The sequence below is a fragment of the Rhinichthys klamathensis genome, unplaced genomic scaffold (genome assembly GCF_029890125.1).
Source record: "Rhinichthys klamathensis goyatoka isolate OS25496 unplaced genomic scaffold, OSU_Roscu_1.1 h1tg000313l_1, whole genome shotgun sequence".
Taxonomy (NCBI): Eukaryota; Metazoa; Chordata; class Actinopteri; order Cypriniformes; family Leuciscidae; genus Rhinichthys; species Rhinichthys klamathensis.
In genome coordinates this window covers 130085-153025 of record NW_026606831.1, presented here as the reverse complement: position 1 = coordinate 153025, position 22941 = coordinate 130085, and the positions used below count along the sequence as shown (strand labels likewise).

Below are 22941 nucleotides of genomic sequence, written 5' to 3'. Positions count from 1 at the left end.
GTCATGTCAAAGCAATAACTAAATCAGCATACTATCATCTGAAAAATATTGCAAGAATTAGATGCTTTGTTTCCAATCAAGACTTAGAGAAACTTGTGCATGCTTTCATCACCAGCAGGGTGGATTATTGTAATGGACTCCTCACTGGCCTTCCTAAAAAGACCATAAGACAGTTGCAGCTCATACAGAACGCTGCTGCCAGGATTCTGAGCAGAACCAGAAAATATGAACATATCACACCAGTCCTCAGGTCTTTACACTGGCTCCCAGTTACATTTAGGATTGATTTTAAAGTATTATTACTGGTATATAAATCATTAAATGGCCTAGGACCTCAATATATTCCAGATATGCTCACTGAATATAAACCCAACAGATCACTCAGATCATTAGGATCACATCAGCTAGAAATACCAAGGGTTCACTCTAAGCATGGTGAGTCCGCTTTTAGCTATTATGCTGAACCAGCTTCCAGAGGAGATCAGATGTGCTCCTACAGTAGTCACATTCAAATCCAGACTCAAAACACATCTGTTTAGCTATGCATTTACTGAATGAGCACTGTGCCACTGTTCGTCCGACTGTTTTTACTGTAGTTTATTTTATTTTTTATTCTAAACTGTTTTAATTCTTATTTGTTTTGATTATTTTATTTTCTCCTATGTAAAGCACTTTGAATTACCATTGTGTATGAAATGTGCTATATAAATAAACTTGCCTTGCCTTGCCTTGCCTATGCGCTGTGCTCTCCGCTCCGTGTTCGTGGCACGGTCTTCTCAATGTTCCGCTGCAACCTCACTGTGTGTGTGTGCAACATCTCAGTCGCTCACGGCCTAAATGCATGCACCGTTCATGCTCACCGGAAAGGCAAAGTCCGCTAAAAAACGTGCCGACATGAAATTTCTCTGGACTTGTTTCTGTTTGCAATAGCCCTACTGTGCTGTAACATTGTGTGTATAGCTCAGCTGCACAACGCTGGTAAAATTACACTATCCTCTTGTTCACTGATCCAATCACTGTTATCTGCTCAGATAATAGTAGCTTTGTAGGACTTCTTTATTTGGATAATAGGTCAAAAATAAATCTGATTATGCTGCATAGAACTGGATGAAGATTAATATATTGATATTTAATATTATTTTAATATAGGCCTATTTTCTGTCCAATATTTGTTACTTGAATTAAAAGTGAGGTTATTTTATTTTATTGGCTTAATTGTTTTTAATTCAGATTCATTAAATTTAATAAAAAAGTTGAATAATAATACAATTATTCAAAAATAATTTTAAACGGAAAAAAGTAATTTCGACGCATCCAGAATTTGAAGCAATCAAATTTCGAACAATGTTTTTAAAAGTTATAAGCGTATTTGAAAAAAATCCTTATATCTCTGGAACACTAGGTGGCGCTCTGTTCAAACTTCTCATGTACCTTCAGGACATGGTGTTGATGATCCCTACCAAATTGTGTGAAGATATGTCAAATAGTTTAAAAGATATGGCAATTTATGACAAAATTCAAAATGGCGGACACGTGGTACATCCTGGCAAAATGCACAGGATCCTGGCATGACACAACAAATCCATAGATACCACATTTATGATTTTCTGACAAACTGTTTAAAAGTAATTGGCCAAAATAGCCATTTTTCATATCTCATGACCTGTAGGTGGCACTGTTCCCAACTCTGGCATGGACTCTCAGATTATGGCTCCGATGATGCCTACCAATTTTCGTTTCGATTGATCAAAGTTTGTCCGAGCTACAGCTTCTAAACCAATTTTGTGTCGAGCTTGGTAAGTTTGCAACATCATAACTTTTTTTTCACCAGTATATAATGAAATTCTGTTCAGTCATTTCTGTGCGGCTCAGTGCAAAGATCGTTTGAGCAAATGTTTGGACAAAATTGGACAAATTTTGAAGGAGTAGCAAAAAAAACTGAATACTGTACTTTTCAAAATGGAAACTACTGTAATGGGCGGAGTCTTAATGTAATTGTGATCACCATAATGAGTGGAATCAGCTGTACTAAGTTTCATTTTTATAGATCAAAGGGTTCAAAAGTTATAACCATTTCAATGTTGAATTTTTTAACTGGTGGTGTCTCTATAGAGTTGGTCCTAGAGACTCAAAAATTGGTCCAATTACTATTCATTACCATCACTACAAGTGTGCCAAATTTCATATTTTTCCTATGTTCCGTTGATAGGGCTGCCATTGACTCCCAATCGGGAAAAATAATAAGAAAACTAACAGATACAATAGGGGCTATCCCCTTCGGGGCTTGGCCCCTAAAAATCATTTGAAAAACAAGCAAAATATTTTTTGTACTGCCCCTTTAAGTACTTTCACTCTCTGTCACCTCCTCCCAAACTATACTCTGGCAGGATTGGAGGAGAGGAAAATTAACGACGGAAATGAGTATATAGGGGCATGGTTTAAAGCAGTGTTCTTCAACCCTGCTCCTGAAGGACCCCCAACACTGCACAACTCATCAGATGAGATGAATCAGGTGTGTTTGATTAGGGAGACAAAGAAAATGTGCAGTGTTGGGGGTCTTTCAGGACCAGGGTTGAAGAACACTGGCTTAAAGAGTATAGATGGGTCATGTTCAACTGACGAGTGGCGTGCATTACATTCCCGTTGGAGGCAGTTATTGAGGGTGAATTTCATGAGAAAAGTGTGTGTTTTCAGGCATTGTGGAGAGGAGGTAGTGCTGCTTGGTTAGCCTCTCGCAAGTGGGTGTGTCCTTTGGCCTACGAATGCTTTCTCAAATTTGGAATCGGACTGGAGTTACTTGAAAAGAAAAAAGATAGTCCTGATGAGGTCCTCCAAAAAATCATGCTACACCCAAAAAGGGGTTCTACTTTGGTCACACAGGGGTATTGAAATTTATCAGGAGCGATGCCTGGAGGACATTGTGTATCTCGATGCGACCGGCAGCATCATGCGGAAAGAGAAGAGCTCTCCTCCTTTCTATGTTTACGAGTTGGTGGTCAGGAATCCCTACAAAAACTCATCCCCTTTACCTGTTGCCACGTATCTGACCTGTGACCCCACCACAGCCTCAGTTATTTTCTAGAGGCGTTTCAAACTGATGTGGCAAGGAGCTTTGGAAGGAAAGGTATGTGGTCACGCATCATGATCCTCTGTGATGGGTCGATGGTGTTAATGCAGGCTATATGCCTGTCATTCGCCAAGAAAAATCTAAAAGACACCACTAACCACTACTACAACTTAGCCAGTGGAAAAGGAACAAGAAGATTTTGAGGTGCCCATTCTTCATCGTTGCCTTAGCCATGTGATGAAGAATGCCAAGGAAATGTGCACAAAGTTGTAAGTACCGTACATTAACAATATACTGTTCGGGACATTCCTTTTTAGTGACAGTGATAAAGTGTCTGAAAAACTTTATACAGACTCTATGTGATGAATGACCTTTTATTAATGTTCTAGACCGAAAAACACAACAGCAACATCTGTTTTCCTCATCCCAAAACATAAGAATGTTACTGCCAATGTGACCAATGTAAACTTACCAATGTGAACTGGTCTTTCAAAAATGCACACACTTTAAAAGTCTCGTCTGGCCTCAGAAAAGTTTAGCAATTTCATTTAATGTCATTATGTTACTCTTACACATTACCTTACAGTATAATTTTATTCTTGAACCTAATTATTCTATTACATTCACACAGGGTTGCCAACTCTCACGCATCTGGCGTGACACTCACGCTTTCAGCATCAATCTCACGCTCTCACGCACACGCAAGAAATGTCACGCCAAAATCCACTTTTCTCCCCTCTCAATCCGTTAATTTTCTGTTGATGACTAGACCACCGCGTGTTAATGACAGGAGAGGAGTTTAAGGCCCACAGCTGTAACATCTGCCTACAACGTTCTGACGGCAGTATTCTCGGATCGTTGATTCGCTGAAAACCTTGCACCTGATATACGTCAGTTGCGTGTGAAAAGTTCAGAGAGAGGTCAGAGCATAGGTTCGGAGTCGGAGCCACTGATGCACGTTTGAAAGTTTGGATGACAATCAAGGTAAGCAGATAATAAAATGGTGTGCCTTGTCACTAGTGTCGTAGCCTTGCCTTATCAGTCTGTGTGCCGAGAGTACAGACTTCAACTATAGTTGCAAACGTTGTCTGACGTGCGTTATGTGGGCTAGCTAATTGCTCAATAAAAATAGGCTCATGGTACAAATTACGTTTTGGCAAATCGGGCAAGTGGCATTTTAAAATTCCCCAAATTAGCAAAGGTTGTCCAGATTGTGTTGAGCCTGCCACACTCAAATGCGGATGCTGAGCGAACCTTTTCAGTTATTGGCCTAAACAAGACTGACACCACAGATCATTCGGATCACTTTACTGACTCGCTTGTTCGATCTCGTTCATTAAAATGAACAAATCTTTTTTCGAGTCATTTCGTTCATTTAAAGGGCTTTAAATGTTATACTTTTAACAGGCAAATTCCCTGAACACATCCACCTACGCAGTCCCTTTATCATATTCTGAATTAAGAAATCATTATAATGCAGTCAAAAAATAATTTACAGGGAACATAAATAATTACCTTCCGAGTCTTTCGTTCATTTGTCACGTGACAGACGCAATGAACTGATTGTTCATGAACGGATCAAACCCTGCTTCAGATACAGAGCTCTTGCAGAGGCAGTGATCAGGCCAAACTGTGGCGTATATAACAGGCCTAATTTGTGAAACTTGGGCCTTGTCCACACGGACACGGGTATTTTTATAAACGGAGTTTTTCCTACAGCGTTTTAAAAAAAATCCTGTCCACACATGCTCGGTCTCCGTCTACATGAAAACGCAAAAACACGCTATCAAGCGCGGTCAAGAGCATGCCACGCCAGCAGGTGGCGATATAAACCTTAACCATAAAGCCACGTTGGCCAATCAGAAGCGCAAATCTGACGTCAAACACAGCGGATAACGGCGCACACTCTGACGTCGCAAGGCAAAAACTATTATGTGTCCTTTTTGTTTTGAGATTTCTTATTGTTTAGATGATGTTGTTTTACATGTTTGTTATTTAATCACCTCTATCTTTATTTTTTTATTGTGCAATCATTAAATTAATTGTACATTTTGAAAAAAAAACTAAATGTAAAAACAAATTTTTTTTTTTTTTTTGCATAAATCAGGGTTTATACTAAACAAGGACTGACATTTTTAAAATTAGGGTTAGGGTTACCAAAAAAATTCTCCGTGCGCGCACTGAAATTTTACTGTCTCACTCCAGCCAAAGTCCCAAAGTTGGCAACCCTGATTCACAGTGCGCCAAACCACTACCATCTGGCCATGGATGTCTTTGGTTCCTTCACAACTGCAAGCACTTCAAAAGATGACACTAGATGACATCATAAAACATGAGTACTGAATACTTCTCAAGTCCATCCTGTGGGGCCAATGTCGAGAAACACTTTAAAACCTGCAGTCTTGGCAGCAGAGAACAGAGACTTCATTGGATGTGATTACCAAGTCCAAACGTTACGCTGAGGACTTGAAGGTAAATGTCAAATCTAGTTTTACATTGTATAGTTTATGGTTTTATTTACACAAAGAATGGAATATAGTAAATGTACTGTAAAGAAACAGTAATGAAGTGAAAATGTACTTAGATAATTGCCTTAGAGAGAGTAGCTAATTTTCAAAGTGCTTAAAGTATGTATTACGGCAATACATGTTTGAAAGTACTATTTTACACAACACATTTATGGAACAATTGCATTACATGTAAATACAACAACAATAGTAGGACAACATCGGAACAACAAACCCTTTTGTCAGTACAGAAAGTAACTGTAGTGTGTTTTGTCTGTAAAGACTTACTACATTTATTTACACAAAAAATACGATTAATTACCTGCCTGGGTTGCTGCAATTTTGAAAATTAAAATCCCAAATTTGACTAATTGGTATACATTAACTTATCAGTCCTTAAGTCAGGTACAACGTTATGAGCTTGGTTGAGACCATAAGATAAGGGAATTTATGATTTTTTGCCATTTTTTTAACTATGTCAAGTAAATGTGTCATTACCATCACAACATCGAATGTATGTAAAAAAAATAAAACTTAAATGATAAATCAGTGCTTTTAAAACATTTTATCTTGAACTTAATGGGATTGTTGATTTTTACTTGCAAGATGAATTATAGTCATTTAAGTATCTACATTTCTGATTCATCAATCTACCCTGGCTTGGAATATAAGCTTATTTTAAGTGAATGCCATAGATCAAAACTTTTTTAATACAGTGATAATTTAGACTGTCCAACTTTGTCAGAAATATATAATTGTTTTTGTAATTTATACATAATTTATTGGCAAAAATATGTATGGTGATGGTGATGGAGATGACATTGCAGTTCTGGTAATGACAGTTTGTTGCGGTGATGACAAATCACTGATCATAACCTATTGTAATTTAAGAGCCTAAGTGCCTTCAGACCAAAAAAAAAAACACCAGCTATTAATCGGTTTAAACATCAAAACATAGTTTAATCTGATTATGGAAGACCAAACAGGAACTGTGTGTATCTGCCGTTATCACCACCACAACCTGTCATTACCAGCACAAGCTGTAATGTGCTGGTAATGACTGTGCTGGGAATGACAATTTAGTAAAAAAAACTAGCCTTGCTAGCTAAGATGATGACTAAGCAAGTGTAGCTAGCTTTCTACATGTAATGTACACCAATTTAACTAATAAAGTGATACAAATAATCCAAAAATGTTTAAAAATACAGAAATACAACACATATGGTAATGAAGGGTTGGTCAAAATCCCTTGCCTCTTCAAATACATCTATAATCATATATCCTTTTGAATGGTTATATACTTCCTTTATAAAAATCAATAATCAAATATATTCATTATCACATAATAATCTTTATATTCTTTGTGCTTGTGGAATTATATTTTCTTAAATGCATGTGATGTAACTAACCAGTTTCTTTTAGGTGCATTCCAATCTTACTTTGAGATTGCACGTAGTCCACGCAGGACACGAAGGCCACGTAACCCACAAGGCCGTTTGTCTCTTTCTCTGGTATCAGTAGAGGGTCCTAAAGGCAGCGTGGGCACATATGATCCTTCGTTGGACATATGGTCAAGCTATATTGAGCGTTACAATCGAACTTTAATTGTTGTATTAAAATATATTCTTTCCAGTATATTTCCTTCCTTGGGAGTAAATGCCAGTGATCTGTTTTTCTCCCAAACGAGTGAATGTTTTAGCATTATGTTTTGGTATACTTAACTGATAATAAGGAGCTCAGACTCTCTTCAGCCTTGATGGGAGCTGTTATTTGCTAGTGTCTGTTGTTTGTGTGTGTGTGCGTATGACATTCTATGTAGGTTCTGGACATGGCCGTAGCCAGCTATGAGGTCACCGAGGTCCGGACCTCGGTTATTTTTTTACATTCCAATTTTTTTTTTTTTTTTTTTTTAAGCTCTCTGAGTGATTAATTAGCTGTTTAAAACACCTCAGATGAGTTTTTGCAATTCATTTTGCTGCGAGAATCTAGCGCGCTGTGAACGGGGCTTGAGAGCGCGTTGTGAGCTATGCTTGTGAGTAAGGGCGCGGGTGCCAGATCCTACCAGATCCACCTAATGGAAAGGTGGCAGTATTGTCTTCTGGACTTGTTTTTCTGATTTAATGTCACACTTTAGGAAGTTATTAAAGTGGAAAGTTGCATTTTAGTGTTCGTGATATATTAATCTTAATTCCAAAACTCAAGCATTGAACTTATTTCGGATTATTATTATTATTACTTTTTTTGCTTCTTTTTCGTAGCAATATCTGGCAACATTTCACTACCGGCATTAATAAAAAAAAAAGCTTACAAACAAACTGTAATTGCTGACAGGAAGATTCCAGATTCGGTAAGACAAGGCAATGATCATCGTGATTATCTGTTAATAATGTATAACCCTATCAAAAATAATAGCAATGATCTGTATGTTACAGAATTTTATATGCCAAATACTGGCCAGCAGGAAGACGGCTGAAGCTGTTTAGTTAACCTTTCACAAAGTCATCATAAAAACATTAATTAAAGCAGTGTTTCTCAACTGGTGGGTCGCAAAAAGGTTTTGAGTGGGTCACGGAGTGTGCAGTCAAAGAAACAACAAACGCAATTCTGTTTTTCTGCCGGTAGACTTTTTTTGTGAAAGACGTGAAAGCGGTTGACTGTTCTTTCAGGGCCTGAGAAAAACGTCCTCATTTAGTACCTACGGTCAGATGAGATGTTTTCAATGTCAAGTTTTATGTTAGTGTAATTATTCTAACGTTATTTTTTATAACTTGTCACAAAATAAAAAGTCTCTCACCTAAAAAACCCGAACTTTCTTGTCCTGACATACTGTGCTTGTTGCGCGCACTCTTCAATTACACGCGCATATGCGGGAGCGCGCGTATGTCACTTCATTATAAAGAAAAGAAAAGAAAATAAACTACAAGCATGATCAGATGCAACATCATATTCGTAGTTTGATGTAAAATAGTAAATCATTAAAAATACAAAATCAAAAAGTGCCAATAAATGATCTAACTTCATGCATTCGCTTAGAATGACATGCAGGTGTGTTCATTCAATGTTCGCGCTATTCATCAGGATCAGTGGTCAGGTTCAACAGCTCATGTTAATATTGTGTATTTACCATGGTAACAGTTGTTTGTTTAACTACAAAATGCCACTTTTTTGTCACCGTGTATTTGTAGGCCTACTATATTTCTAAATGTAAAAAACATATTAACAAAACTATTTTGGAACTGCTATTACTAGCCTTACCAAATACCTTATATCTCATACACTCTAAAAAATGCTGGGTTTTTCAACCCAAATTTGGGTCAAATATGAACAAACCCAAATGTTGGGTAAAAAATTTAGATTTTTACAGTTGAAAGTGAAAGTTGAAGTTGGGTTAAAATTGTAAATTACATTTTAACCCAACATTTGGGTTTGTCCATATTTGACCCAAATTTGGGTTGAAACAACCCAGCATTTTTTAGAGTGTACATACTCATCAGTATGTGTCATTATTATATACAGTATGTGTATATATATATATATATATATATATATATATATATATATATATATATATATGTCAAATTCTTTTAAGCAAAAAAGGGTTGCAGCTTAATGTCCATGGGGAAATGTGGGTCCAATCGCGTAACCACTTGAGAACCACTGCGTTAGAGCACAGACAAAGTTATTATTACTTATCCTTATAGCAATGTTTATTATGGAAATCTATTACAGTAAGCAGTATTGTTACATTACAAATTGTGATGCAATAAAGGTCTAATTTGACAATGTTTATCCTCCAAAACAGACAGAACAGAGAGAGTGTAGAATGGCAAAAAGGTTCCGGCAAAATACATTAGATGTTTTTCTTAAAAAAAAGCCTAAATTGAAATATCAGGATGATGAATATGAGGACAGAGAGAAGAGCAAAAGAGAGGAAGAGGATAGAGATCAGAAGGAGACAAAAAAGAGCAACAGAGAGGAGGATAGAGATCAAAACGAGATGGAGGAGAGCAACAGAGAGGAAGAGGATATAGATGAGAGGGAGCTAAAAGAGAGCAACAGAGAGGAAGAGGATATAGATGAGGAGACAAAAGAGAACAACAGAGAGGAAGATAGAGATCGAAACAAGATGGAGGAGAGCAGCAGAGAGGAAGAGTATAGAGATGAGGAGACAAAAGAGAACAACAGAGAGGAAGATAGAGATCGAAACAAGATGGAGGAGAGCAACAGAGAGGAAGAGGATAGAGATGAGAAGGAGGACAGAGAGCAGAGGAACTTAGATGAGGATGACATTAGTGATGAACAGGGCAGCGAGAACACTGAAGATGGGACTCTACATCCCTTTGACCCTGTGAGAATAAAGAATAAAATAATTAAGGAGGAGAGACTCACAGATGGAGATAAAGCCTGTTTGCTCCAAAATAGATGGATACCACCAGAGCAACATATCTATCCCTATCGTACATTTGGCGCAAAACAACTAAGATACAATGTCCAGTGGGAGAAAAAGTACGAATGGCTTCGCTACTCACCATTTGAGGATTCAGCATATTGTGCTCATTGCCTCAGCTTTAATAAGTTAAAGGGCTCAAACTTTAGTTTTCTTACGAAGGGCTTCACTGACTGGAAGAATGCTGTGGGTGAAAAGAGAGGAATCATCCCAAGACACTGTTTAACAGAAGGACACAGAAAATCCACAGAAAAGGCAGAAAACTTCCTTTCTGTTATCCAAAAAAAGAACAGGATATTAGTTCAATTATCAGCCAGAAGTATGAAGAAAAGGTCATTGCAAATCGTAACAGTCTTCTATCTATTATTGACATAATTGTGTGTCTTGGCCAGCGAAATATTGCATTCCGCGGGAGCTGGGAAGGGGACAGTGAGAATGGAAACTTTAACCACTTCATTAACTGGAAAGCACAATTTGATGTGGCCTTAAAGCAACACATGCAGACTGCACCCAAAAATGCAATATACCTTTCACCCGCAATTCAGAATGAGCTTATTGAATGTTGTGCAGAGGAAATCAGAGGGACCCTAATCAAAAGGATACAGGCAGCCAGGTACTTCACTGTATTAGCCGATGAGTCCTTGGATATAAGTGGGACTGAACAGATGTCCATATGTGTCCGTTACGTCAATGAGGAGGAAGAAAACCTAGAGATAAAGGAGGATTTTCTCGGTTTCTGTCCCTTGCCCAAACAAGATGCAGCAACAATAACCTCAGCCATTCTCAATCAGCTGACAAAGTGGGGTCTTCAGACAACTTTCCTAAGGGGTCAGGGCTATGATGGGGCCTCTACAATGAGTGGCAAAGTGAGTGGGGTACAAAAGAGAATCAAGGAACTGTACCCCAGGGCAGTGTACACCCATTGTAGGAGCCATGCACTTAATTTGGTTGTGGTGCATGGTTGTTCTGATCTTCCTTTAGTGAGAAACACAATGTCCATCATAGAAAAAATTGCCGTGTTCTTCTCAGCCACAGGGGCCAGGAAAGATGCCCTGCGGGCAGAGAGTACAAGAGAAGGGCAACCAAGAACAGCAGGGATCCCACTTATGTCAGACACTAGATGGGGTAGCAGAGCAAACACACTGAGTGCTTTTGTGGAGAAGTTCACTTCTATACATTCTGTGTTGGAGACCATGGAGGCAGAAGTAACTACCACCTCTGGAAAGGCCAGTACTCTCCGGCATAGTATTGGGACATTTGAGACCATCATTACAGCTGTAATAGCCAACAAAGTGCTGGGTTATATGCTACCTCTAACCAAACAGCTGCAGTCTACCAACTTGGACATCATCACAGCATACGAGGAGGCAAGAAATGTACGGCAAGTCATAGCCAACCAAAGAAATGAGCAAGGATTCAGTCCATGTTTTCAAAAAGCCACAGCATTGGCCAATTCAGTTGATGTGGTCCCAGCAAAGCGTAGAGTGTCTGTAAAACAGAATTACAGACCAAACATATCCACAGAGTCAGTGGAACACCACTATCGGGTGAATCTCTTCTATCCCTTCATAGATCACATAACCAGTGAGCTGGATGAGAGATTCTCTGAAAGTAATGAGCCTGCATTACTAGCAGCTTACCTGGTACCAAACGCTTTGAAGAAGCTCACAGAAGAAAGAGAGAAAAGACTGGTAAAGTGGTACCATGAGGACCTACCTTACCCAAACACAGCAGAGCAGGAAATAGAATGCTGGAGGCACAAGTTTCTCTCTGTAGATGGGGTGCTGCCTGCATCAGCATTGGAAACTCTGAAAATCACACAGATGGCCTTCTTCCCCAACATCCAGTGCATGCTGAAAATTTTTCTTACACTTCCTGTGACAACATGCGAATGTGAAAGATCATTCTCTGCAATGCGAAGGCTCAAAACATGGCTGAGATCTTCCATGTCTAGTGAAAGGCTCACAGGACTGGCGTTGATGCATGTTCATCAAAAAATTAAGCTGGACAAGGAGAGAGTCCTTAGACGATGGGATGCCTCTGGCCACAGGAGGATTCAGCTAGCCTTCAATGGAAAGGTAATGCATGTTATGTAGAGTATAGTCATCCAACATTCATTTCCCTTTTGCTTTTGCACTGATTATAAACTATATGTCTGAAGTCTGAATCTGTCTTTTTTATTTTGTCATTTCAGTGAGCCAAGGATTGAAGAGTAGTACACACACACACACACACACACACACACAAGCTATAGCAAATAGCCTGTAAATAGTTTGTAACATGACTGTAAAATGTAAAACATTATATTGAATAAAAAAAATATTTCACAAACATCTACATGTCTGTCTATTTTAAAGTTTAGGTTATATGGAGTGTATGAGTTGCATTTGTGGATGTTATTATAGCACAATGCTTTACACCTCACCCCGGACCTCACTAATTTTCAAACCCTGGTTACGGCCTTGGTTCTGGACGTTCGGACCAGACAACCCGGCGCCCTTCTCTAACCTGCGAGGCCACCACAGACCTAAATCTAATGAGTGGACGACAACCATCTTGACTAATGGCGATAGGCACCCCTATCTCCTCACATGTGTTAAATTGTTTAGGCTCTTAATGTTTCTTAGCCAATGAGAATCATTCAACCTGTAAGCAATGACGTAGCTTAGACCTTGGAAATGGTATAGCTGCTGTGATCTTTGTAGGGCTGTCAAAATTGCTCAAAAATGACGTTCGAATATTCCCTCTAAAAAAAACACATATATTCGAACTATTCGAATATCTGGTTGCGCATTTTGTCAATTGCGCATTTTGCGCATTTTTGCATTATGTCAATAACAGGACAAATTAATACAAAGAGACACAACTACTTGTATAGGTAGTTTATTTAAGTTTAAACATATTTGACAACGTATTAACTTACACAAAACCAAGTAAATCAACTAATGGCCAAGACCGCAGACCTTACTCTCGCTCGCACTCGCAGGCACTCTCTCTCTCTCTCTCTCTCTCGCCCTCACGCTCTCTGCGCATAACGGTTTAAATGAACAACAATAAACAAATGTTGAGTGCTGATCAAGTTTTGTGCAAGCAATTTAAGGTCGCGACTCTTGTCCTAAATATAGCAGGCTTCATTCGGTGATTGAAACAAATATTATTAACATTAATTGAAGTTTTACAGTATATAGAACCGACATTGAACGCTCCGAGCGAGCTGTGCTGTGGTAAACTCATGGGTAAACTGCTGCTAGCTAGCCTGCTACTATGGCTATTTCGAGGGCGTCTGGCCACGCCCCCATTGGCGGGCTCTGACGTGTCTGATGTAATGCTAGCTCATTGGCGCACACGTTGGAGGCGCCCGTGCCATTGGATGTGCAGTTGACGCAGCACAGCCAATGAGTGAGCCAGACACTCACTGTGTCTGTGCAGCTGGAAAATGCGTTTTACATTTTAAGCTTCAGAATTTTGCCACTCGCAAAGCAGACAGCCGCGCCTCTGCTACCGCGCGCGTGTTTTCCTCATGATTCGAATATTAATTTTCACCTTCGAATTTATGTTTTTTAAAACTATTCGAATGTATATTCGAATTTAGAATATTCGTTGACAGCCCTAGATCTTTGTAACTGTAAGGGGGGGCCGGCCTACGAACTGTAGGCCGGCCTACAGACTCAGGACTGTGAGTCTTGAAGCTGACTTCTGCTGATGAAAATGCAAACTATCTTCAGTAAAACTTTTCTTTAATTTTTTATAATTCTGACTCCGGGTCTTCATTCTTCATATCTGGTTCTGGGTCTTTGACTGTATACCCCCTACAGTAATGACGCATAATAAGTGTACATGCCCAACACAAAGAATAAAGAGTCGATTTATTACTTTTCTGGACATCAAGGCATCAGTCCTGCAGCTTGAAATCCATGTGCTCCACTATGCTATTAGGTTACCAGCGTTTTAGGAAGGACTGTTTCGAAATTTCTCGGGACAGCAGCATGTGTCCAAATTTTAATCTTAACCATTCTATTTCATCAGAAACGACCTTGAAACAGGGCTTTAAGTGTAAAATACCAAACTTGTCCTTTAATGACTGCTTCCATCAATACCTTACTTCATGCAGACATACAGAGTAGACCAAGAAAAATGGAAGGAACGCCAGCAGAAAAAGAAGGGGAGATATGTAACACCACTCCGCAAGCCATTCTTTTTCAAGAAATCAAACAAGGTATACTGTAAACGTAATGCTGTCATGCCTTCTAACAGTAACAATCTTAATCTTAACATAACACTTTTAGTTCTACTGCAGCCAAGGGAATCGCAGCCAATCCGAAATGTTTTACTACTCACAGACATATAACAGCAAAACCCCTTTTTCATCTCTTAATTTTCTGTTATTTCAAACACTACACAAATCTTTACTTAATATTGTGGTACTACATTTTTAGAAAAACAATTAATGTAAGTTACAACTGAAGCATCTACAAACAACTGGAGTCTTGTAAAAAATAATAATAACAATAATGTAATTAAAAAAGAAAATTAAAAGACAAACAGAAGCACTGTTAAATGAGGCTCCTTAATAATTCAATCTGTTGCCTGAGGGTCCCATTGGAAAACACAAGTCTTCACCACAGCCTAGTTCATCCCTGGAGGGGAGCCATGAAGAAACTTTGGCTGGAAAGACTACAGTATGGGGATATCTCAAACAAACCCCAGGAACCATCCAAGACATCAATAACCACACAGCGTCAAGTAAGAAGGGTTTCTAACTGATAGTAGTAACTTTTAAAGGTCATTATTCATATGAACAGTAAAAATGAAGGATATATTTGTTTTAAAAAAAAAAACAAAAAAACAGGGACAACAAATTGAAACACATTCAATTAATTTTTAACAATGTGTCATGTTTGGTTGAAATGTATGGCATCCAGCTTATCTCCTTGTGGAAAAGAAGGGACACAAAGGTTGTGGTTCCCTTTCGTTGTCACTCCGAGTTCCGTCGGATGACGACGAATGGGGTTTCGCTTAGAAAGCCTATCGACTTCGAGTATTACAAAACGAGCCAATGGCAAAGAAATGCCATGGGTCTGCGGAATTTGCATGGCGTAACTCCGCCCCACCGCGTGGGTATAAAAGGAGAATGCCGGCAATATGCAGATATGTTTTCGCTTCGGAGCCAAGAGGTTTTCTTCACTCCTACAGCCTATTCTCTGACTATCTTCGAGAGTCTTCGAGACGAGCAGCTTCCAGTCGGTGTTGGTGGGATGGCGAGTTCCAGCGAGTTTCATATTCCTGCCTGCTGAACTGAACAGCGTGTGTGTTTCTCCCTAGGCACTTCAGCACTGCTGCAAGCTTTTCTCTCACAAAAAGAGCGTGCACGCGGCACGTCTTTCTAAAGACGATCTGCCCGTGTATTTCTGAGTGCGGTATTCTGATAGATTCAGCTGATGGCCACGAGCTCTGTTTTGGTGTGTTTGGGCTTCGATCACGTTCGGACAGCGCTCGTGGATGTGTCACCTTGTCCCAGCGGGAACGTGACCATCGCAATGTAACGGTCGAGACTCGATGAGCTCAATAGAGCGAGAGTCTCCTCATCCACACCCTGATCTATTTTTCTCCACGTGAGATAATACTTCGGCTGGTGGCCAGGGTGACCTAAGACGGCAGGTCTGGAACTAAACCGACGAAATATCCTTGGTCCACAACCCGTCTTTCACATTGCAACCCGCGTGGTCCCGAGTCTCATTCGGTCCCCCGACTGATGAAAACATGTATATCGCCGCATCACAAGGTGAGCTGGAGTCCTCTGGAGATGATGGCTCGTCTGTGCTGCCATCCTCGGGTGTGCTAGCATAACGAGTCTGATCCAGAGTTGACAGCTATGCTTTCCCGGGCTGCCGCGAGTGTCGGGCTTGTGTGGAACCATCTGCCATGTCCCGAGCACTTAACCCTTTAAGCGCCAAAGTCGCAAAATTGCGACAAGACGTCATACTTAATAAAACAGGCTGTAGATCCTAATATGGTGTAATATCTAATTTGTATTCCCTACCACTAGATGGCAGACATGTAATACTTCGATTCAAGATCAAAATGACGTCATGTTCCTATTCAAAGTGTTGGAGGAAACAGCAGAGCAAGTGAGCGATCGTGTCATTGATGCGGAAGCATTTCAGTTCAGAACGTCTGATTAAATTGTGAGATTTGTGAGAGAAAATCGTCAAATGGCTAATAAAAACTTGTACCGTGAGGATGTGTTGCAAATGTTATTCGCCGATTCTGACTCTGAAGGGGAATATTTGCCTTTTGTAAATGACGATCGGCCGTCTAATGATCGCGCTTCTCCCGGTACATCTTTGCCGAGCAATGGTGCCGCCTCTCCCGGTACATCTTTGACGCGCAATGGTGTCGCGCGCGCTTCTCTCGGTACATCTTTGCCGCGCGAGTGTTCACGAAGCACAAACAGATCATTTTGACCATTTGCCCAACGGGGATGGGGTTGGCAGGGGTGGACGTGGTCTTAGTGTACATAGGACTATAGGAGAGCTGTTGCAGCAGGGTTTCACATGTGTTTTACTACTAAAGTATTGTAATATAGTAATAATTTAGTACTTTCTCCTATTTTATTGTTGGTTTCCTCTTTTCCGATCATTTGGAATGAGGATAAAAAAAAGAAGAAAAAAAAGCATGTAAATAAATTCCAACATCAATTCAATATCTACTATTTCCTGAATATTACTGATGAACTGATCACAAAGTAGGCTACTGTTCACATGCGTTTTACTACTATATAGTATAGTACTTTCTCCTATTGTTGGTTTCCTCTTTTCTCATCATTTGGAATGAGGATTAAAAAAAAATAAAACATGCAAATAAGTTCAAACATCAGTTCAATATCTACCATTTCCTGGATATTATGAAATTCAAGAGGGCCGCCCCCTGATGATGTCATAATATGCTAATTAGATGAGTATATTTACACCCCACATAAACTTTCAGTCATCCCCAACATTTTTCTAATTTACAGTAGATCTCTATCTTTAAGCCCTTTCAAGCCACAAGCTTTTGAAATTTTGTTGTCAAAATCCAGCATTTTTTTCAAAAATAACTTGGCGCCTAAAGGCTTAAGGCTGATGATTGGCTTTTGGGGGAGGCGAACCCAAATCCTTTCTACCCGGACGTGCATGAAGAGGTCATGAGATAGTGGGAGTTTCCTTTGACTTTTCGTGACTGCTCAGCGGCCTCTTCCACCTTCTCTGCCCTCGCAGAGGCCGCGGCCAAGGGTACACTGGGGTTCCCCCCGTAGAGTGTTCTGTGGCAACACATCTGTGCCCCACAGCGCCTCCACCTGGCGTGGCGACCCTAAGCACCCCTCCAATGCCTGTAGATTTTTTGTCTACTCCGGTGGCAAGGACCTGTAGAGCTGCGGGGCAGGCTGCCACCTCACTGCATGTTATTGCCATCCTTCTGGGTGCTCAATGACATGCACGAGGGTAGGGCTGATTCAGGGCTCATCCAAGAGCTGCCTGCTGTCACCGACCTTGCTCTATGAGCGACGAAGGTGGCCGCACGCTCCCTGGGTCAGGTGATGTCCACATGCGTGGTCAGACATCTCTGGCTTAACCTGGTTGATATGCGCGAGGCTGAGCGAACCCGTTTCGAGCCATTATTCCTGGAGCCCTGAACTGTGCAGCCTACGAGCTCCCACGGCTTCAGCCCCTCCCTGGAGAATGGTGACTCCATCCACAGTCGGTTCAGCTGGTTTGGGTCCAGTTCGGGGACGCACAGATAGATCTGTTTGCCTCTCACGACTCGACCCATTACGCCCTGTATTATTCCCTGACTGAGGGCACGCTCGGCACGAATGCATTGCCGCACAGCTGGCCGTGGGGCCGCGAATATGCGTTTCCCCCAGTGAACCTTCTTGCGCAGACCCTGCGCAGGTCAGGGAGGACGAGGAGCAGGTCATTCTGGTCGCGCCATACTGGCCCACCCGGACCTGGTTCTCCGAACTTGTACTCCTCGCGACAGCACCTCCTTGGCCGATTCCCCTGAGAAAGGACCCTGAAGAACGGGGCACCCTATGGCACCCTTGTCCCGATCTTTGGAACCTCCACGTGTGGCTCCTGGACGGGACGAGGCAGGTTTGAGTACCCTACCACCAGCGGTGGTGGCTACCTTCACTTCCGCTAGAGCGTCGTCCACGAGACACACCTATGTGTTGAAGTGGAACCTCTTCGTCAACTGGTGCTCTTCTCACCGAGAAGACCCCCGGAGATGTTCGATCAGTGTCGTGCTTTCCCTTCTTCAAGAAGGGTTGGAGCGAAGGCTGTCTCCCTCCACCCTCAAAGTCTATGTTGCCGCTATTGCATCACATCATGACCCAGTGGAAGGTAAGTCTATGGGGAAGCACGTCCTGATCGTCAGGTTCCTGAGAGGAGCGTGGGGACTGAATCCTCCTTGCCCTTCTCCCATTCCCTCTTGGGACCTCTCAGTGGTTCTAACTGCCCTGCAGAGTGCTCCCTTTGAGCCTTTGCAATCAGTGGAGCTTAACCCTCTGGGGTCGGCGGTCTCGCCGGCGATACCAGCTCACTTTTTTCCTTATCAGTGCAAAAGAGACTCAAATTACTCTGTTGATTTTGATCTTACATATAAGTGATGTACATCATTCGATCCTGTTAAGTTTGTATTTTTTTTGTGGAACCTCACAATAAAAACAAAGTGTTGTGCTTTTTAGCCTAATAAATAAAAATAAACATGATGCGCGTTCTGCGTTCTCTCTGTCAGTGAAGTCCATTCTGAAACGCGTCCGAAAAATGAACTGTAACTCTGCATATACTCAGTCAAACAGGTATACAGGCACACAGGCATGAAGCCTGAATTATCTTCTTTTAAATGAAGTAATTTATATAAAAAACTAATTTTCTCATTTTATGTAATCTGTACGAAAAGAGAGAGATGATAGTCGTTCTCGTCTCAGGTCATTAAAGTTAATTTGACCACGCCCACGGAGCGCGCGCTCTATTCAAACACAAATGCTCTGAGGCGATCCACGCCCACATCAGCTGGATAACCCAGCGAAAGAGACTCAGATTTACGACGCTGTGAGGAATAATACTATCTTAATAATAATCCTGGAAAAAATTACCTCAGGTAGTTTCATTTGGAGGAGCAACGGATCCAGCTGAGGAATAGGTACATTCTTTATTTTCAAGTGCTTTGTTCTAATCGCGATATGAAATAGTGTCTGTAAACAAAAAGACTGTTTGAATATGAATCGCATTTTTGTGTGTGAATGAATGAACAGCTTTTATTTAACTATATTCCAATACTGAGATGAGTAAAAATCGACTGAAATATGTTGAAATAAAATATTTTTGTATAAGCAACGTATTAAACTGCAAATTAACATTTATATGTCCTAATCATAAAAACTATATGTTACATATGAAAGACAAGATGTCGTTTTTACTGTAAAATACTGCCACATCAAATAAGCTTGTTTGCTAAGATGTTATTATAGTGTTTATTCGAGGATTGTAGGCTATATTCAAACTAATTAATCCGCAACTGTGAAATATGTATGATAAAATGTATACAAGAAAGATTACATTTGAAATATAGTTAACATTTTAATTGTTGTTGTAATTGTAACCTTTTTAATAAAATAGCAAAAATATATGTAGGCTACATATAAATAAATCTTAGGTAAATCTTAAAAACTCAATATAAGCCTCCTCTTTAAATTATTTGTATTGTGTTTTATTAGTGACACATTTGGGATATATTCCCAAACTTTCTGTAAAAACAGTATGAGAATTAACTGCACAATTACTAGAAATGTTTACATTTGATATTATACAATTTGCAAGCACAATTTGAAAAATAAATAAATAATTGGAACTGTGAACCAATTTTGTATTATATAGGCCTATATTGTCATTGCATGCTTGTGGCTCAGTGACACACCTGAATGAAAGGCTCATTAGTATGCAGCCCCATTGTGCGCTCATTATGCGGGCCCATTGTCTTCTCAGGTGTGAATCACAGCAGGTCACACCCCTGCGCATATTGCCTTTCCAAACAAAAAGTGTCATTTTTAAATTTAAACCAATCTATTGTTTTATGTGAATGATAAGGCAGGATGATTTTCAGATCATTTTGAAGAAAAAACTCTAGGCGACAACATGCATTAGTCAAAAGTCTTGTGGACACATATTTAGTATGTGTTTTGTGGCCTTATTTCAGAAACTTTAAGTTTTAGTTTTTTCAATAACCACGCATAAACAATATTCTCTCAAAAATACAAACATGTAGATACATGTTGATAACACATTATGGTAGCCCTGTTTGTGCTAAATAGAGTGTAATTACACCTTTGCCAGTAATTTGTTTATAAGCAACTGAAAAAAGCACAAATGTCAGAGTATGTCAAAACATCTCAAGGACCCCAAAAACACCTTGGACCCCAGAGGGTTAAGTTCCTGTCAATGAAGACAGCGCTCCTGGTTGCATTGGCCTCCATCAAGAGGGTAGGGGACCTGCATGCATTCTCCGTTGACGAAGCGTGCCTGGAATTCGGGCCGGCCTACTCTCACGTGATCCTGAGACCCCGGCTTGGATATGTGCCCAAGGTTCCTACCACTCCCTTCCGGGACCAGGTGGTGAACCTGCAAGCGCTGCCCCTGGAGGAGGCAGACCCAGCCTCGGCACTGCTCTGTCCAGTACGTGCTCTCCGCGCCTATGTAGACAGAACGCAGTGTTTCAGGACCTCAGACCAGCTCTTTGTCTGTTATGGTGGGAAGCTGAAGGGAAAGGCTCTCTCCAAGCAAAGGCTGTCTCACTGGATAGTGGACGCCATTGCTTTGGCATACCAGCAGCAAGGTCGACCGTGCCCCCTTGGTGTGAAGGCCCACTCCACCCGGAGTGTGGCGTCCTCTTGGGCTCTAGCGCATGGCGCCTCGCTAACAGACATCTGCAGAGCTGCAGGCTGGGCGACACCCAACACATTCGCCAGATTCTACAATCTCCAAGTGGAGCCAGTGTCCTCTCAAGTACTCGCTTCAACCAGCTAGTGCCGGACCCGCTCAGGTGTCTTCGCTTGCTCGCCATTCCACTCCACTGACTGGATACGTGGGATATTCACACAATCTTCCATGTTTACAGTAAATCATGAAAGTTTCAAGATAATGAGATTCATTGTCACCAATTAGCATGGAGCATGAACCAATTAGACTACAATATCCATGGATGTAGCCTACTGTAATATTTTATATTTTTGCTTTGATTCCAATAAACCTGTGTTGTGATTGTACTGTAGTGTTTTGCATCAATATATTACACACTTTGTTCAATGATTCCACTATGTGTGTATTCTCTCTACGACTGCAGTGCTTTTACAGTGCTTTTACAGAGATGTGTTTACTGTACATGTAGACCATAATGAAACCTGGATCACCTATTTTGTTCTACAATATTTAATGATTGTACGAACAATGACACAGTGAAACTATCGGTTGCTTGTGTGTGGGTGATCTATAGTTATGTTTCAATGCTATTTCACAGTAAATTTGTTTTTTGAACCAATGATTGTGCAAGTGCACAATCTTTAAAGATGTGAATGCACAATGCAATGTTTTGAACATTAGACAATTTGTGTTACAAGTGATAACCGGTTTGAGTTTTGTGTCTAGAGTTTTGAAAAATGACATCAAGGTTCTGAAAATAGTAGCAAAGTGATTGTAAAAAACTGTAACAGGGGTGTGTGGACTTTTTATATCCTCTGTAGATGTAACAATATTACTGTGTGTGTGTGTGTGTGTGTGTGGTCCTATCATCACAATATCTAATATCAGATGTTTTAACCTAGTGGGGACATTTTGAGCAAAACACCTTATAAATCACTCTGTGATGTTTTTTGAAATTGTAAAAATGCATAAAGTATTTCATTATGTTTATGGAAAGTCCCTATAAAACATGGAAACCCAACATTTCAAAGTCATATCAGCTAATACACCGTCCCATTTTATGCAGTGTTTGTGGGTCCAGTAGAAGTAAATGGGGATAAAGAGAGTCTGATTATTCAGATGATACCAGTTTTATCATTCTATCATTACAAATCAAAAAATAACCCAGAAGTAAAGTTGACGTTTTTTTAAGAACAAACGTTTGTGGCAAAATTGAGATGAAAAGACATTGTTGACATTAAAAAATAAAGGTAGATTGAATGGTCAGTAAAATATATCAGTATAGCATTGCATGTTTTCAACATTAGCTATAACATACTCATTAGATGATGTAATATTGAATGCACACTAGGGAGTGTTTTGTACATAGAAGGCGTTGTTGATGGCTGCTTCCGAAGTGTCAGTAAATCATTTTGCTTAATCTCAGCCGAAGCACTCCTACTGCTCTTATTTCCTCACTGCCAGTGCTTCTACATCTACATCCCAGAACAAATACCAAACTGCTGACAGAGTTCTCTGATGTGTAAAAACTACACAGTACATCTGTCAAACTATTCCATTTATGTCCCTGTCTAAACTTGAAGCCCTCTTCTTATTTCCCAAGCTTCATCCCCTACCTTCCAGCAGGCATTCGCACAGCCTTTCTTTCTCTCTCTGCTGATGCAGTGATGTGGTATTTGGAGAATTCTGGTCTCTGACCAAACTAAAGACTCTTGGCTTGGATCCTGTCCTTACCCAGGCCTCTTCCCAAATAAGGCTTTGCTTTAACAAAGGGCCGAACTATAAACCGTAAGTGCTGAGTGGAGACGAGGGTGGGCTTGAGAAAAAGACTATGTCCTTTTAAGGTGTCAATTTCCTTTTCTCTGCCCCCTCACCGAATGCCTTGTTTTTGTATTTCTCTAATGGTAAAGACATTTACTCCTGAAACAGCAACAGGAACGACTCTGCTGAACTCTTGAATCTAGA

At 40.4% G+C, this 22941-nt stretch overlaps 1 protein-coding gene across 1 annotated transcript; it reads left to right on the top strand.

The window, feature by feature from the left end:
• Positions 1–9397: 9397 nt before the first annotated feature.
• Positions 9398–15564, top strand: LOC130104608 (52 kDa repressor of the inhibitor of the protein kinase-like). Its single transcript, XM_056271240.1, has 3 exons — positions 9398–9922; positions 10414–12099; positions 15451–15564. The coding sequence occupies exons 1-3, from the start codon at positions 9398–9400 to the stop codon at positions 15562–15564; spliced, it is 2325 nt and encodes a 774-aa protein (XP_056127215.1).
• The last annotated feature ends 7377 nt before the right edge of the window (positions 15565–22941 follow it).

Bases quoted from the DNA above. Each gene is read 5' to 3' on its own strand.
- LOC130104608 (XM_056271240.1), top strand. From the start codon at position 9,398: ATGGCAAAAAGGTTCCGGCAAAATACATTAGATGTTTTTCTTAAAAAA. The intron at 9,923-10,413 runs GTGAGAATAAAG...TGTCTTGGCCAG, and splicing joins CTCTACATCCCTTTGACCCT to CGAAATATTGCATTCCGCGG. The intron at 12,100-15,450 runs GTAATGCATGTT...GTATTCTGATAG, and splicing joins AGCTAGCCTTCAATGGAAAG to ATTCAGCTGATGGCCACGAG.